Source organism: Macaca nemestrina, chromosome 1 (assembly GCF_043159975.1).
Source record: "Macaca nemestrina isolate mMacNem1 chromosome 1, mMacNem.hap1, whole genome shotgun sequence".
Taxonomy (NCBI): Eukaryota; Metazoa; Chordata; class Mammalia; order Primates; family Cercopithecidae; genus Macaca; species Macaca nemestrina.
In genome coordinates, this window is record NC_092125.1 from 130301482 (window position 1) to 130320881 (window position 19400).

General features: G+C 32.5%; 1 protein-coding gene across 3 annotated transcripts in view; it reads left to right on the forward strand.

Annotated features, from left to right (window-relative positions):
* The window catches only part of LOC105466263 (collagen type XI alpha 1 chain), a 219601-nt gene that overhangs the window by 103027 nt on the left and 97174 nt on the right, over positions 1-19400 (forward strand). For all 3 annotated transcript variants that reach the window (XM_011715280.3, XM_011715281.3, XM_011715283.3), the window contains 7 exons: positions 2008-2061; positions 3247-3291; positions 4331-4384; positions 4466-4510; positions 10780-10833; positions 12590-12697; positions 15701-15754. In XM_011715280.3, coding sequence (XP_011713582.1) covers positions 2008-2061; positions 3247-3291; positions 4331-4384; positions 4466-4510; positions 10780-10833; positions 12590-12697; positions 15701-15754 — 414 coding nt within the window. The remainder of the gene's footprint in view (positions 1-2007; positions 2062-3246; positions 3292-4330; positions 4385-4465; positions 4511-10779; positions 10834-12589; positions 12698-15700; positions 15755-19400) is intronic.

A 19400-nucleotide genomic window follows, 5' to 3' on the forward strand; every position in this document is an offset into this window, starting at 1 on the left:
AATGTGGATAATGAACATAAATTGCCTAACATAGTACATAGAAACATTCAATATACTTTAACTACTTTATTAAAATCTAAATATACATTCTTTTAACTTTTTTTTCCCCACCCCTCCAGGGAAACAGCAAACAGTTAACAAAGCAGACAAGATATTCTACTATCATGGAACTTCCATTCTGAAAGAGATCTCTTCATTTTAGTTTGTTTAAATAACAATCTTGTAGTGCAAGAGTTTTAATATATCTTGCCTATATATTTATTTATTTTATTATTATTATCATTATTTTTTATTTAATATATCTTGCCTATTATTTATTTATTTTATTATTATTATCATTATTTTTTGAGACAGAGTCTTGCTTTGCCACCCAGACTGGAGTGCAGTGGAGCCATCTCCACTCACTGCAACCTCTGTCTCCCAGATTCAAGCAATCCTCCTGCTTCAGCCTCCCTAGTAGCTGGGATTACAGGCATGTGCCACCAGGCCCTGCTAATTATTGTATTTTTAGTAGAGATGGAGTTTCACCATGTTGCTTAGACTGATCTCAAATTCCTGGCCTTAAGTGATCAGCCCACCTAGGCCTCCCAAAGTGCTGGGATTACAGGCGTGAGCCGCCACCGCACCCGACCTCTTGTCTATTCTCAAATATATAGCAACATAAAAATTCCATGCAATATGTATTACCCAAAAGGTTATTGTCATAAAAATATCACATTTGCTGATAATAATAATTAATGAAATAATTGTTTATATACTACATTTCACTTTGAAGAAATAAAACCACTGCCTTGAGAGTGAAAGGTAATTTAAATGACAGGCAAAATGAGAGTAAAAATTTTGTGTTTTATGATACTTATTACATCGTGTTAAATTACTTGATTGAATATGACTTTTGCAGACTGGTGAAGAGGGTTGAAACATTCAAGTCCTTTAAATGAGGTGTAATTACATTTGGTTAAAAAATCTTAATTTTTCAATTTAAAGATTACTTTTAATTCATTTTTTGTTCTATGCTGATTTGGTTGAAACTTTCTTGTAAAACTGCAATGTCAGGCAATATGAATGCAATGATTATACTTTACTCCATGAGAATGGAAAAAGCCCAAAAATATGTCCAGCATTTAGGCTTGCTGATATGTCCTTGACCTTCCCATTGATTCTGAATCCTGGACAATAACTTGATGTGTCAATAATAATGACCTGGGCTGTGGGAGCTTGATAAATTTAATATTCTTAGAAGAATGTCTACTTTTTTCCCAAGAAAAGGTCTGATTCCCAAGAAAAGATACCGTCACTACCAAGAAAATGTAGTGATTCTTATCATGTTCCAAACTTAGAAATGGTCATGTTCAATGTGATTTGGAACTCTGTGTGGTTAAACAGGGATTAATCTGTTGAATTGTTACTTTATTATAATCTTGTTGGTTACCTATTAGGATATGTTCTTTTTACATTAAAATAGATTTACTTTCCTTCTTTTCCTATGAATAACTATCACACCATAACATTGCACAAAATATTATTTAATTTTTAAAAATAAAAATGGTGTTTCATCAATGTTACTATGTAATGGTGTTTCATCAATGTTACTATGTAATTTTTTGAATTAGTACTTATTAATATTATTGAGGGAAATAATACAATCTTTACCTCTTTAATGATATAAATCAATATATTTCTGACCTATAATGCTTTCCTTTTTGTTCTCTGAGCTTCAGTTTATTGTGGTATTGAAAAACTAATTTGCTAATTTTAAAAAAGACACATCTAAGATTATAAGCAGACTAAAACCTAGCATACCTGTGATATGTTAAATTTAGTTTTAATTTATCTTTACGTGGCATTTCCTCCAAATAATATATTCAAAAGTTATTTAAATGTTTATTACTTATGGATTGAAGCCAGTGACTCAGGATAAGAATTTCATTAGTAGTATATGTATAAGTTAAAGCTTTTTAAAATTATTTTTATTTTTTTAATAATTTTTTTTCTCTATTTCATAAGGGACCACAAGGAAAACCAGGACTTGCTGGACTTCCTGGTGCTGATGGGCCTCCTGTAAGTAACAGCTACCTGGTCATTAAAATTTCTTTACATTATCTTTAAAAATAGATTTTACATGTGTTTTAGAAATGATTATATGAAGTTAGTAATAAAAATAAATTGAGCCAGTATTTAAACATTGATCTCTCTAAAATACCTTTTATTATGTCACTTCCATATTGCAAAATCTTTAATGAGTTCACCGTGGCTTTTGTAGAAACTCATTTGACACTCTAAGCTAGAACCTCCGCAGAATCTCATATATATATATTTTTTTACTTCCTCCTTAACCATTAGCTCCAGGTAAGCAAGTCCAGTCACATTTTCTTAGCATGATCTAAATTTTCTATCACCTTATCTTTCCCAATTCTGTTTCCTCTCCTAGAAAGCCCTTCCATTCTCTCCTCCTTTTCAAAGTATCTGTTTCTATGAGTCCAGGTGACGTTACTCACCATTCATAAATGTTCTCAGACATCTTTCATGAAAATACCTCAGCCTACAGGGATTTCTTTCTTTTCTGGAAATATAGCAATATTTATTATTTCCCTTTAAATAGTAATAAATAATGAAATTATGTAACCTCTACAGTTATTATATTAAAACATTTGTTATTTACAGATTTTTTTCCTCTTTAAACGACGTATTCAGATTTTTTAGTGCTAGGATATAAGATTTCTCATCCTACCTCTCCTTGCTATTGAGTATAATTGTGATATGGCTGTAATTTTTATTTACTGAATCTCAATAAGTTGATTATTAACACTGTTACTATTTATGATCTTGCTGTATATTCAGCTGTCTCATCCACGTCTTAGTGCCCCTTGGAAGGTGCACATATGATCATTTGATTAATTTGCAAAATATAAGGCAATTTAAATACCTTTATATAAGTCTCTGAGGCTGGGGATGAATTATTAATGAACAATATATATTACTTGATGTCCTTTTTCTAAGCTCTCTCAAATGCATTATGTATTTGAGGAAACTTACATCCATCACATATAAGCTTACTATGTTCACTTCCAAATGCCATAGTTTCCAATTTATTTAAAGCCATACACACTGATGCAAAAGTGTTCAATGTTTTTGAAACTTAAAGAGTAAGATCTTAGTAGATTTAATAACAAAAGAAATACTTTCATAGTATTATCAACTCTGTTTATATAACATCTTATCAGTGTATGTTTTTGCTAAATACAGGGTCATCCTGGAAAAGAAGGCCAGTCTGGAGAAAAGGGTGCTCTGGTAGGTTACAAAGTATCCATCTAAATGTCCTATTAAAAAATTTCCAAGATAAAATGCCTTAATTTGGTCATCTCATATATATAAATCATCTTCATATAGTTATTTTGGGTATAAAAAATATATCTTAGACTACTTTTAATTTTATATTAGTAACTTTAGAAATTAGACTATGTTCTGTCCTTTTAAAAAATATTCCCATGGTTAGGAATATGTGCACGTTCTACATGTGAATTATGTATGGAGTAAACGGTAATAATGTAAAACAATGAAATTGGACAAGAATTACTCAATATTACTGAACTGCTTATGTAACCCCAATTTTATTATTACTTATTACTTTCTGGTAACCGTCATCTAATAAAATGTTAAATTAAGACCAATGGCTCTCAAAATATCAAAGTGAAATGTAATATGTGCATATTCAATGTTAGTGCTACTTTAGATTACAGTAGCAGGGGTAGGATCATTTTGTTTACATTTGTTTTGAATTCTTTTAAAACAGCATTAAAATTTCAGCATTACTGCAGAAATTATAAATTATGATTTATAGAACGTTTTATGTAGGTAGACTAGAGAAGTAAAACCAGCTGTGGAAGATATATAATTTTGATTGTATACTTGATGAAGTGAATGCTACTAATTTATAATTTTCTATTTGAAATTATCAATCTTGTTAGTTTTTCAATAACTGTTATAGACTTTCAGCATAGCATATTTTAGGTTAAAAATCAAATTATTAATTTTTGAATTGTTTACATTATTTTACATGCTTATAAGATTTGCCTTATTAGTCCATTTCAGTATCATATTTTTAGTATGAATATATGACATAATACATTTGGAGTGAATAGTGCTAGTTACATGTTTTTTTTCATCATATCTGATTGTAGAAACAAAGAGTAAACTACCAAAAAATCTTTATCAAATATTAGCAGTAGAAAAAACCATATCCTTGTAGATGATTTGGTAAAATTACAGTATGTAAATGAGTAGCACTTTCAATTTATTATACATATAAGTGGTAATTAATATATTTCAGGGTCCTCCTGGTCCACAAGGTCCTATTGGCTACCCTGGCCCCCGAGGAGTCAAGGTAAGTGTTAAATTGTTTTCACATTATACACTTTCAATGTGAAATGTTATAGTCATTTGATACTTCTAATTTATTCCACAGGGAGCAGATGGTGTCAGAGGTCTCAAGGGATCTAAAGGTGAAAAGGTAAAATATGATTGTTTAGGTGGTTTTAATTTCTGTATATTATGTTAACATTTAAATTTATTCAACAGACATTTTGTTTCTTGAATATATTGAGTGATTACTTACATGCTACACAATGCTGGTATAATTTTGTACCCTTTATCCTCACAACTTAAAAACAATGTCTTATATCTTGTGGTGAGGGTTAAATACTAGAACAGAAACTAAATTATGTTACATAAGATAATTAATTCTGCATTTTTTTTTTACATGTGCTTAAGTTTTGTAAATCATAGGGTTGGCTTTAGGAATGGATTTGGTACAGGATTTAGATGTTGTCCAGTTAGATGCATAACATATGAGTGTTTATTCCTTTTTTCCCTGCTGAAATGCCCAAAATGTATAAATAAATTCAGCACAAAACAGGAGAGTTAGAAGTACACTAAATCCATTGGGGAAAGAGGAAGTCTTTCTATATAATATTACACACAAATCAATAGTGTTAAAAAGAGAGAAATAAAAATTAAAACCAGGCAGAAGTGAATGAAATAATGTACCTAAAACTATGAACGAATATGGCATTTTTTATAGGGAATTTATAGATAATTGGCTTTTGCTGAAGAACATGACATTCAGATTTTTTTCAAGGATACATTTAATAGGAGTGCAGAGCCCCAAATCCTTCAAAGATTATGATGAAATGCAACGGGAATGGCATTACTCAGTGTTAGAGTTTAGCTGAGTGCTCACCCAAATCTCCTCTTGAATTCTAATCCAAATTGGAATTCCCACTGTCTAGGGAGGCACATGGTGGGAAGTCATGAGATCATGGGGGCGGTTTCCCTCATGATATTCTCCTGATAGTGAGTGTGTTCTTAACAAGATCTGGTTGTTTGATAAGTGTCTGGTGCTTCTCCTTTCTCTCTTTCTTTTTCTGCTCTACCTTGTGAAGAAGGTACTTGTTTCTCCTTTGCCTTCTACCATGATTGTAACTTTCCTGAGGCTTTCCCAGCCATGCAGAACTGTGAGTCAATTAAACCTCTTTCCCTTATAAACTACCCAGTATCAGGTGGTATCTTTATAGCAGTGTAAAAGCAGACTAATACACTGAGAATCGGTATTGAATTAATTCTTACTACAATGTTTCATACAAAGTTAAAACAACACATCTTTGCATAGTATAAATATTGGTAGGTTTGGTGAGATATACATGGATATTAACTATTGCTAATATCATACTCATAACATCATAGTCTATTAGACTGTTCTTGCACTGCTAGAAAGAAATACCTGAGACTGGGTAATTTACAATAAAAGAGGTTTAATTGGCTCATGGTTGTGCAGGCTGTACAGGAAGCATAGTGGCATCTGCTTCTAAGAAGTCCTCAGGAAGCTTCCTGTGGAAGGCAAAGAGGGCACCGGCATCCTACGTGCTGGGAGCAGGAGCAGGAGGGGTGAAGAAGGTGCCACATGCTTTTAAACAATCAAATCTCCTGAGAACGCACTCACTATCAAGAGAACAGCATCAAGGAGATGGTGCTAAACCATTCATGAGAAATCCACCCCCATGATCAAATCACCCCTGACCAGGTTCCATTTTCCACACTGGGGATTACATTTTAACATGAGATTTGGGTGGGTAAATATCCAAATTATATCAAATACTAATATTTTTTCAAGGATAGTCATTTATTTTCATAGTTACAATATTATCAAAAGGCTTATGTGTGAATTTGGCACCAATAGGAAATGGATAACAAAAAGGGATGGATTTATTATATCCATTATACTTTATCTGAAAAAAGCTACAATTATATACTAAAAGTAAGCAACTATGTTGTCAGACTTATTGTATGAAAAAGGCCATGCATTTCACATTAACTTACCTACTTAATGGTAATCTCAGTTCATCCTGATCACCTAGATGAACTTTGGAGTACCAGTTGGCTCTCCCTATGGGTTCTGCACGCATGGATTCAATAAACCACAGATCAAGGATACTTGAAAAACAAAAAATTAAATTAAAAAGTACAATGTGACTGGGCACAGTGGCACATGCCTATAATTCCAACACGTTGGGAGGCCAAGGCAGGATAATTATTTAAGTCCAGTAGTTCAAGACCAGCCTGGGCAAAAGAGTGAGACCTCACCTCTATAAAATATTTTTAAAATTATCCAGGTACTATGACATACACCTGTGGTCCCACCTACTTGGGAGGCTGAGGAGGGAGAGTTGCTTGAGCTCAGGAGGTCAAGGTTGCAACAAGCCATGATTAAGCTACTGTACTCCAGCCAGAATGACAGACTGAGACCCTGTCAAAAAAATACAGTGTAACAATATACAATAATACAAATTTAAAAAACAATATAGCAACTATTTAAATAGCATTTAAATTTAGGTATTATAAGTAATCTAGAGGTGATTTAAAGTATAAAGGAGGAGGATGTGAGTAGGCTATAAATAAATACTATAGCATTCTATTTCAAGAACTGGAACATCCACAGATTTTGATATAGGAAGTTGGGTTAGGGTCCTGGAATCAATCACCCTTAGATACCAAGAGAAGACTGTATAGTGTCTCACTGAATTGACAGATGAGCACAGTGGTGAGTCAGGTAGGGTTTAACATGTAATTTGTAGGTTGCCTATATTAAAAATAATGTCTCTAGAATTTGTCTTGTTAAGAAATGTAAGTAACAATGCAAATGTTTTTCTCTGGAATGAGTCCCCATCAAGGATGTTTAGAGGGGCTAGGCAGTGTTTAAAAGATCAGTGCCTGAGTGGGATGGGGATGTTGTTAACTGCTGAAACTTGTCGGAGAGTTGCAAACTGACAGAGGCAAATAAAATTATACATGACTAGATATATGTGAGGACAAAGCCATATGGGGAAAAAATATAAGATACATTTTTGTATGTAGGAAAACTTCTTAACAATTGCTCCTTGTTTTGAGGGTGTATAGTCTCAGAATATGCAAGTATATAGAGAGGAAAATAACTGAAATTTTAAGTTGGGAACCAAAAGTTCTGGGTTCTTGTTATAGTTTTCCTAGTTACTTTGTCTCAGCCTCATTTGAAGTCTATAAAATAAAGACAATTTCCTAAAACATTTTAAAGATATTTTCAGCTATACCTTTTATTCTAATATACCAATCAAGTAGTAAATTATGTCTTATTATAGATTATGATTTAGTTTTCTAAATTATATATTTAGAGAAATTTTGTATAAATGTTAGTGGAATTTTTTAATGGTAAGAATTCTCCACATTTTTGAACTCTATGAAGGATTAAGTCCTGATGAATTATTAATATGCCTTATTTATTTTGTTTTTCTGAGTATTCAAGATAATTGATCATTTATCTCATAAGGGATAGAAGAAAATGGAAAGTTGTTAAAAATTATGATGTTAATTGTTAACCAAAGGTGAAAGAGCAAGTTAATACTCAAATTATGATTAAAATTCTCCATTTTTTTAGCCACAGATTTGTGTCTTAAGCCTGGAGCAACACAGCTCAATAAATTAGATGGCATAGATGAATTCCACTTTTATACATCTTCTAAATCTATGTTTTCTTCTTTTTTTTTCCTTGTCTGATTATTTTAGTACTAGAAATCTTAATAACTTGATATGTCACTTATTAAAAAATGACATTTGTTGTAAGGAAATACCTAATTGAATCATCTAAATGTTGTTTTTAACATGAACATGTTGAAAACTAAAACATGAGAAAAATAGCCTCCCCGTAGACTGAGTTCTCACTTTAAAAATAAATAAAAAATAAAGCTCTGTCTGTAAAAGCTATAAGTGATTTTTAGACATACAGCGCAGTGTTCTGTAAACTAAGCATGGCAACTGTGTAATTATGTTTTTCTCTAGGGAGAAGATAATGAAGACAGTTGTCAATAGCAAGTTCAGTGGTCATTCTCAGCTCTTAAGCCTCTGCCATTGCCCAATCACATTCAGTACAGAAAGCATCCTGCTCCTTACGAGGCTACTTTATGGGCAGGATGGTGAAAATGGCATGGTTTTCTCTTGGAAAAAAGAAAATCCCAGGCATGCTAGAGTTCTTTGAGTATGCAAGATAACAGTTTGAATCTCTTTTTCCAGGATTAGGTCTCATATTCATAAGTACCCAGTATATGGTATTTTCTGGACTTTAATATACCTTGCTAAACTCACACTGAGGCATTTAGTAAATGTTTCTTGAACATTGTGGTTACTGAAGGTCCAAAACATGTTTGGCGCTGGAGACTCACAGGTTAATTCAGCAGGATTCTTGTGTTCGGCCATTTAGTAGAAGGAAAGCAACCTATGATCTAGAAAATGCAGGATGGCATATTGTTGGGTAATAATTATTCAGTGAAGGCCACGAGATGGAGAGGTTAATTTTAGGAGAAATTCAAGACAAAAGACTGACGAGGTAAAGAAGGGCTAGATCATGTGGTGAAGGGAGGTGCCTTATATTGATTATTAGGAATTTGATACCACTAGGATATTTTAAAGTAAAAATTGATGTGACCAATTCTGTATTTTAAAGAGGTCATTTTGGCAGCAAGATGTGGAGACATTTGTGCCTACCCTTCCTAGATTTGTTTTCATACACAGCCCAAAATGTTCTTTTCTGAAATTCTCAAATCAAATCCATTTCTACCAACTGAAATACCAACCCCTCCATCAAACTTTCCCTATTAACCTCCTGCCTCACCACCCCCTCCACCAGCACCATACATCATTGTCATTATCATCATTTTGGCATTCTTCTCTGGACACCCTTTCTATTTCATTTGTGCTAAAATGACTGCAAATGTCCCACTTTCAGTTTTGTTTGTTTGTTTGTTTTGTTTTGTTTTGTTTTTGAGATGGAATCTCCCTCTGTTGCCAAGCCGGGAGTGCAGCAGAGTGATCTCAATTCACTGCAACCTCCACCTCCTAGGTTCAAGCAATTCTCCTGCCTCAGCCTCCCGAGTAGCTGGGATAACAGGCACCCACCACCATGCCCGGCTAATTTTTCTGTATTTAGTAGAGACAGGCTTTCACCATGTTGGCCAGGCTGGTCTCAAACTCCTTACCTCAGATGATCCCCCCACCTCAGCCTCCCAAAGTTCTGGGAATACAGGTGTGAGCCACTGCCCCCGGCCCACTTTTAGATTTTACTGGTAAAACAAAAACCTCAAAATACTCCACAGCACTTCGAGTGAGTAATTGCTCGATTAATTTTATTGAATACATGAATGATTATTTCTTAGTAATTTGTTTTCTTGAACTTAAAAGATAGTAAGGTTGTTTATGCAACTTACTTGAAAATCCAGGTTTCAATAAGAATGATAGAAAATATTTTCATAGCGCAAATTGCTCCTCTCTTCATTTAGTGACTCCATTTTCAGCATTGTTGCTCTGTGTGTTTAGTGCTACAATGAGCAATTCTACCTGTAAAGGATATTATTAATTTCTATTTTATATAATTAATTTTACCTGAAAGAAGATTGTAAGATACAGAACACATTGAGCTAGAAGGCATTTATCTAATGGACATGATAAAAAATACACGATATAAAATTTATAGGCACAAATTAGTAAATTAAGGGAAAATTATTTTATTCATTTTGTTACTCCAGAGCTCTTGTAATACAAAGTTAAAATGATAATTGTTTCCTTTTTTTTTTTCTTTGTTGTTGTTGTTGTTGTTGTGGGGAGAAGTTCTTGCTCTGTCACCAGGCTTGACTGCGGTAGCATGATCATGGCCCACTGCAGCCTTGACCTCCTGGACTCAAGCAATCCTCCCACCTCAGCTTTTTTAGTGGCTGAGATTATAGTCATACACCCACACACCTGGTTAATTTTTTTAAATTATCTTATTTTTTTGTAGAGTTGGGGTTTTGCCATGTGGCCCAGGCTGGCCTCAAACTCCTGCCTCAGCCTATTATAGGATTACAGGTGTGAACCACCACACCTGGCTAAATTTTTACTTTTTATTTGTTGAACTAGTATAGAATATATGTTTTTATGGGAGAATGGTTATTTCCCTCATAAAATAAGATTTAATGAACATATTTGTGAAAAATGTCCTAGCGTAATTTATAGCCAATAATTGTGAAAAAATGAGATGACAGTGGGGATCAGAATCTGTGGCTGGAGTTGGAAAAGGGAGGAGTAAGTTTCAAAACTACCATTCACATTTCTAAAAAATAATTTTCCCTCATTATCAGCACATACATTTTTATAGCACTATTTTAGGTTACTCCAAAGGACTGATTAAACTCCTATTCAATTCCTTTTATAATGATTTAGGGTGAAGATGGTTTTCCAGGATTCAAAGGTGACATGGGTCTAAAAGGTGACAGAGTAAGTATAAAGAAAATGTGCACTAGTACATAAAATTTAATATATATATATTTTTTCCTTTGCTTATCTTTAAATATAGTAAGCATATGATAAATAAAATGTTTGTACCACCTAAGTCTTTAATCATTTAAGTTTTTATACTAAGATTTAGGGATTTTAACTTTTGTGGAGATAGTGTAGTATAAATTGTCTTTTAGATGCTATATTTCCGTAAGTTCCATAATAAACATGCACCCGCGCACGCGTGCACACACATACACGTGTTAGTATTGTTTATTCACAGGACATTAGAAAGTTATGATCAAATTGCTAGAAGTAATTTGATAAGTTCGTTCTAAATTTTGTTCATATATAATGAGCTATGCTGCCTGGAAAGTTTATGTGTGCAACTTTCATGAATTTTCATTATATGGTGGTGTTCAATTTTGGAATGTAAAAATAGTAGTTTTTTCTAGTAATATATTATAGAGAACAAACAGAAATATTAGTTATCTAATGCAAATTAAATGCTTTATTGGGAAGATTTATTTTTAATTAATATGCTGGTACCTGTTACATCTGAACAAAGAAGCATTCTATAGAAAATATTTGTTTTCCTAAAATACAAATGAAGTCTCCATGCAGGATTGGGGGCAATAGCATCCATATACAAGTTCTTAAACATTAAAGATAAAAGCCAAGTACAAAATAGAGATATTTTTCTTGTGTTCCAAACAGTAATTTCCAAAGCTACTGACCAATCTTTATTATATTTTTTTCCCTCTCTCTGCAACACAGATGCATTAAAAGCAATTTAGTGTCATATATGGTAGGATTAGACTTTTGTAGATTTTCAAATGTCAGACTGTATTCAGTTTATTAAACATGAAATGATTGATGAAGTCACTTTCAAGCCTCTTTGTCATGAACAAAAACATTAGTAAACACACCAAAGTTGAAAACTCTTGCAATAGATTGTAATTTATGACTTTCAATCTCCAAATGTATTTTTGTAACTGCCTGATGGGTTTATCTTGCCTGCTGCCCAGATAAAGCCTATTTATCAACACAGGGGAATTGCAATAGAGAAAGAATTTGACTCTTTCTCTACACATAGAGTTGGCTGAATAGGAGACTGGAATTTTATTATTACTCAAATTAGCCTCCACAAAAATTTGGAGGATAGGGTTTTTAAAAGATAGTTTGGTGGGCAGGAGGCTAGGAAATGAGAACTGCTGCTTGGTTGAGGATGCAATCATAGGGGGGTGGAAAAATGGTCCTTGTGTTCTGATTCAGTTTCTGGCTGGGGACCACAGGGCCAGTTAAGTCAGGAGTCATTGGTCTGGGTGGAGTCAGCTGGTTGTCACAAATGCAGAAGTCTGATAAGACACCTCAACAGGCCAATCTTATTTACAGGAGTAATTAGAGAAGTTATAAAAATTGTAAATTTCAGACCAATGGCTGGTAATTCTTTACATTGCCTATATTTTAGTGGAATTCACACCCCTCTCATAATTCTAACCTTGCGGTTTTGTATTAGTGTTTATAAAGACAGATTTGTTTGGGGAAGAACTATCATCATTTGAACTATAAAGTATATTTCTCCGAATGTTATCTTGCCCCATGCCCTGTTATGATCAAGGACAGTTTGAAGGTAAAAGGCAAGATGGAGTTTGTTAAATCAGATCTCTTTCACTGTCATAATTTTTTCACTGTTATAATTTTTGTAAAGAAGTTTCATTTTCATTCATAAGAATGTTGTTATTCTGTGCCTCAGGGAGAAGTTGGTCAGATTGGCCCAAGAGGGGAAGATGGCCCTGAAGGCCCGAAAGGTCGAGCAGGCCCAACTGGAGACCCAGGTCCTTCAGGTCAAGCAGGAGAAAAGGTTGGTAAATGACTTTAAATTCACTGGTACACTTGCAAATGATGTTTCACATCATTTTAAATTCTTTCAATAACTGGTGTCAGAAATTGAGTTCTTAATACATTAAAGATAAAATTTTTCATTATCATTTTAAATTTGCAACCATTACATTTACATTTCAATGTAATATTAGGCAACATTAAAATTTGCCTTCATAAAGTATTTCGTGATATGATAAATTTTCTATAATGTACTGTGAAGTTAAATTTTTTTAAAAAGCAAGAAATGTCTATCACAAGTGTTATCACATTATGTACACTAAAGCAAAATATAAATAATCTCTTGTGGGCAGAATTCAGATGATTCCTTTTCTTTCATATATGTATATATATTCTACATATATATGTGTGTGTATATATATGTCTATATTAAATAGAGAATTCTGTTATTCCTGTTAAATACTCCTAAGAGGTATGATTATGAGATAGACACTTCTTTCGTTACTCTCCTTATTTTCTAGTCCTCTATGCCCTCCTTGGCCATGTAGAATCAGCTACTCTTAGAGTTCTTCCACATTAGATGTTGAGAATTAAAGGATGAAATAATCAATGAAAGAGGATCTACTTATGGTTTTGGACCAAGTAGAATCATCTTTTATTTTTTCCACGTAAGCATGCATTTCACATAAGTCTATTAAAAAATACTGGTATTCAGGCCCAACTTCAAGGGATTTTAATTTTAATCTGGGCTTGACACAAGTATCAATATGTTTTAAAACATCCCCAGATAATTCTAATATTCATTGTTTTGAGAGACACTGGGCATTATGTGTTGTGTCAAAAATATTTGCAACCATTACATTTATATTGCAATATAATATTAGGCAACATTGAAATTTGACTTCATGGAGTATTTAGTGACATGCCAAATTTTTGATAATGTACTATGAAGCTAAATAAAAAATTGAGAACAGCCTATGACAAATGTTATTGCATTATATACACTAAAGCAAAATATCAATAATATCTTCCTGGTATAATTCAAATAGTTCCTTTTCTATATGTATATGTCTATATTTTCTACAACAAACATGCCATAAAGAAATTTCATGCTATTTAAGAAAATTACAAATGGGAGTCCCAACCATTGTATCTCAGAAAGAAAATACATGGTATAGGTATTATACAGAGAATAAGAATAAACAAATAGAAAATTCCTCATGTCCTTATGAATCATCTAATGTGACAGTTCTTACAGGGTTTTATACTTTGAAACTTCTGCAGTTTCACACTTTGAAAAAACATTGCTAATTGTAAATTAATGAACACTGTTATAGTGATTTGGCAGCAGAAGAAAAAGATCAGGGAAAAACAAGGCCCTTTGAGACGTTTAAACCTTTTCATTTAAAATGCTCAACGCTAGTGGTTAAGAGGGTATCCTGGTACCTTCCTATCTTCTTAGGCTCTATCATGTGTAAACGGTCACACAATCTATTGTGATAAATCAGGAGCTTAACCTACCTCACAGTTCCTTTTATAACATTTCATTAGTATTTGTTAGTTTATTGAAGTTGCCTATCATCCTATTGAAAATGCAAACTTTCTGCCAGAATTTATTTTAAAATGACTCTAAAATGAATTAGAGTACATCCATACATTCTAATGTGGTAATTAACAAAGAAATAGCTTGTGATCAGAATTAGATAATTTTACTTAACTTGAAATTGATGGTATAAAACAAGCTGTGATAGTATATCCAAGGTGACATCATTGTAAGTATGCTTCTTAGGGTTAGTTTGCATATTTTCCATCTAAAGACTACTTATCTATGCAATGCTGATCATGACATGGACAGCTCTTTAGTTCAATCTGTAACAAGGTCATAAACCATACTTTTAATTTTTTGCCTTGTTTCATCTAGTAAAATACTTATTTTTATTTAGAAACTTCTGTTCATCTTTTATCAATGCACATACAAATTTGAACTTGTGTTTATTTTCCATTTTTAGTTGTTCAATGTACATTGAAAATGATACATTATGCTTTCTAATGTTTAAGACAGTAGTAAATAATATTTTATAAATGAAGTATGCTTTTATAAGTATCTTATTAAGGAAATGGATGCATGGTAAAATTCCACATACATATTTTATTCAATTCATTTATTTTTATCTTTCTACGTGTTTTTTTTTTTTAATTAATGCTTTGTTCAGAGAGAAATTTTAGGGAAGTAAATTGTTTAGGATAATATTTTAAACCATCTGGTATTTGTTACACATTGTTGGACTTCATTATAACTTAAATTTTGTTTTAGCACTTTCAGATTGAAAGGCAACCTCGTTGCACTGGAATAAAATAGTATATTCGATTATCTGCTTGGAGGAATAAACACTCCACAAAAACCATCATTATTAGCTAAAACTCTCAACACATATTATATTTATTAGTACAGATATTTCAACATGTTAGAGTGAAAGAAGAAATTTGGCTTAAAGTTTAATTCTGAATGTCTTTGCATATCTAGGTTTACTTACTCATTGAGAAAAGTTAAGTAACTCATGATCCCTTGTTTTATATTTAGACTGGGATAAATGAAATAATTTTATCAAAAAGATTTACTCTAGTTGGAGTGATAAAATCTAAATATTGTGCCAGTTACATCAACTAATTTAAAATAGTATTCAATGTTGAAAAAGCTTAGGAGTATTTTTAACCATGCTTTATAATTCACAAAGAAGTGTAGAGTACTCTACAATCTCAGGATTCATGTACCTAAAGAAGGCACTATCACTTATATAATAAAGGTTAAGTTAGGCAACATTATAACATTAGAAATATGTTCAAATCAAGAATTTCCTAATTCACATGAAGAAACTTAATTAAGGTAAATAATGATAAAAACCTGCAAATCTTCCTTTTGAGTGTACAATATGTGATTCTAATATTTAGAAAAAATACTGAAATCATTATGTAAACTTAATTCAACTTAAAATAGTACTTTGATTATTATATATTGTAACTATAGGGAAAACTTGGAGTTCCAGGATTACCAGGATATCCGGGAAGACAAGGTCCAAAGGTAAAACAACTTGATATTTATAGTTTATTAACATTTTGTGAAGACAATATTAATCACATATGGTTACCTTACAGTTTGTAACATCTCTATATTATGATGAGTACTTAAAAGTAATTTCAAAAGGAAAATCATAGAGCGTGTGGACACCTGGAGTGCAGGGAGCTCAAAGAACTTAAGTGATTATGGATTGCAATATTTTAGGAGAAGGAGTCATGAAACAAAGGCATAATCAGTACTTCTTTGTAATTGGAACAAGAATGATCCTAATATATCTGGAAGTTTTAACATGGATGACATTTGATGAATAATAGCTTTTGATTTCCTTTCTACTATCCTAAGGGTTTATATTACCACTTGATTTTCTTTTTTTAATTAATACATCTTTCACACTGTCTGTTACCCTCATTTCCATGAGTATTTTTTTCCAGCGTTGCTGTAAGAAATCTCCACAAACTTATTAACTTAAAGCAACAGAAATTCACTGTCTTACAGTTCTGGAGGCCAGAAGTATGAAACCATGGTGTCGCAGGGCTATACTGCCTCCAGAGTTTCTAGTACAAAATCTGTCCTTGCCTCTCTCAGCTTCTGGTGACCCCAGACATTCCTTGGCTTGTGGATTCATGACTCCAAACTCTATTCACTTCTTTATCTGGCCTTTTTTCTGTGCGTCTTCTTCTCTCCTGTCTCTTATAAGGACACTTGCCATTGGATTTAGGGATCACCTAGGCAATCCAGGAGGATCTCATTTCCTTGATTTAATAGCCTTTGGCAAGACTTTTTTTTCTAAGTAAGGTGACATTGACAGGTTCCATAGATTTGGATATGTATATAACTTTTGAGGAGCCACCACTCAATTCACTGTATCACTCACATCTCATTTGTGGCTATTTGAAATATACATATTTTAAGTATAAAAAATATGGTTTTAAAAATGCATATTTACCTCAGTGTACTAATTTTTCTCAAACCTACCATAAAACTTTGTTAAGGATGCACTTGATGCATTGAGTAGTTAAATTAAGCTTAAGTGACTTAATATGTAAATGTTGATTATTAATAACAGAGTGGTTATGATATGGGAGGGGGACAGAGAAATGATGATAGTTTCAGGTATATCATTCTTTTAATTATATGTACATGAGATTATATCAATCTATCAGTTAATTGAGTTTGACCCATTTAGGTATAACAGACATAATAGGTATGGCAAATCCTGCTTCTGTAACATTCTTAAACATATATCTATTCATAAGTTTCACATATAATTATGGGAGACAAAAATGCCCTTCTCCCTGAGTATGGAAACCACATGCCCTTGTGTTCCCTCGTTGCCATGTGATAATACTCTTTTAGACTTGCTGTACAGCTTTTTCTTACAATTTTTTTTCATTGAGTTTCAAAAAAATATTTCCTTCCTTGAGTAGCAGGGGATAAATATAATGCCTTTGAACCCTTCTAAAATAAGATTTATGCCATCTGTGATTTAAAAATAATATGGGCATATTTAAATATTTCCTGGCTGTACTCAGGGCACTGATTAATACTTTTTATCATTTAAATATTGTCTCTAACATACTGCTCTGTCTTTCAGTTAGCTTCCTTTCAATGTCAAGCATTTTCACAAATATTAAGAGCAAGAAAAGCCATTTACTGTATAATCCAGGACCTCAAGCTATCCTTACATTACTTCATGCATTCTAGATCTATTTATTAAGTTAAATTGCAATTGTTTCGTTTTGATTTAAAAACATAGGAAACTGTCACAATATTACATGAATGAGTAGAATTTTATTTTATCAACTTATTTAAAATTCTGGTTTTTCTTAAGTTCTCTGATCAGTATTCTTTGAATTGTTTTTATTAACAAAATGCAACAGAATAAACAGAAATGCTTCCTCCTAGAGGTATCTAACATCTTTTAATCCTTTTACTGAAATGTCTGGAATTTTGTTCTTTATTTCTTCATATTGCTTCTTTTCATAGCTCATTTATTATTTCTATGATAAAAAAGCTTTTAAGTTTCTCTGTTCTAAAATGAAAAACTGACTGGGACATCAAAGATGAAAGATAGCTTCATGTTTTTTTCCTATGTGTAAGCTGATGAATTTTGAATGAATTTAAATTTTTATTTTACTAAAGTGAAATGCCATTACCAGTCTCTTTCAAACAGATTAAGGACTGTAATTTGACATCATATTAATTTCTTAGTAGCTTTCAAGCAGATTAAGGACTGTAATTTGACATCATATTAATTTCTTAGTAGCAATATAAACCATAAAGGTATTAAAAAGATGTAGCACCACAGGTGCTATAAAATGATAGCTGTTTCTAAAATGACATCTATTTTAAAGTAGGATACTTTTATGTGTCAGACAGCATTTTAAAAATTTCACGTTTTTAGTTTCACATTTATTGACCAAACCAATTTCACAATTAATACTTGACTTTATGGCCTTTGTGTGTTTCTGTATAAAAACAGGTAATACTTTTTCATAGAAATTATATACTTTGGTGATAATTCTGTATGTGGAAAAAAAAATAACATTTCCATATATTCAACTGATTAATTGGTGGGTTGGTCATTTTCTGTGTTTTCTATCAATTTCCTAGAGTAGAAACCCTAGGTAAGAAAATACATTTATGAAAAACAAAATTGGTGCATAATATCTGTTTGATTAAATGAAGTATCTATAAATATGCTTAGTTATCTCTTCTAGTTAGGACAGAACTGAATATTTGTCTCCCCCCTGTCAAAACTTCTATTTTCATACTGTATTATACTCATTTGTCCAATTCCTGCAATAGTCACATAGTAATACTGTGCTAGATGTAACTATCTGATTTTGTGTAGGGAAAGAAAAGAGATTTTGAAAGCTCTTCAAAATGTAATGTGCAGAGATTTTTTTCCCCAGTATGTGAATATTAACACATCCTAACAATTGTTCTCAGGTTGATCACAAGTTAGCTATATAGGCATGTATTGAAACATATAGGAAAACATGGTATAAAAAGCAGCTTAGCAGTGCATCCTTCCGGTTATTCTTTTGACTATCAGCTGCCATAGGGCATCACTTACAATTTTATTTACCTGCCTTAATAGCATGCTGTAGGAAATACAAATTGATAGCATCTTACCTTCCTGATAAGTGTGAAATATTGACTACTTTCAAATTGGGAATAGGGTTAAATAGTTACCTTCTGTGAGTGGGTAATACTCTACACCTGGCTATTCTAACTGTACATGCCTGAGAATACAGCTTAAAGACTTCCCAGATTTCATAGTTCATGTGACCCCGAGAAGTTGTTAAAAATGCAGATTCCTGGACCTCACTGCCAGAGAGTCTGTTTCAGTTTCAGTAGATGTGCAGTGTGCCTTGGCAGTCCATATTTTTAGCAACTACTCTAGATTATTCTGATACAGAGGAGCCATGTATCACTTGGAGAAACATTATTTTTAGGGGTATTTCAATGCAAGTGAGTGGATTAAAAAAAGAAAGGAATGTATTCAAGTCTAAGAAGGCTTTGTTATATTTCCCTTAATATATGGGGAAGTTTGCAAAATTTGATGTCTAGTATTCTAGCAGAGGCTAAACATTTTATGTATTATTGCGCTTAATCCGTACAGTGGTTTAAACAGGAAAACCCT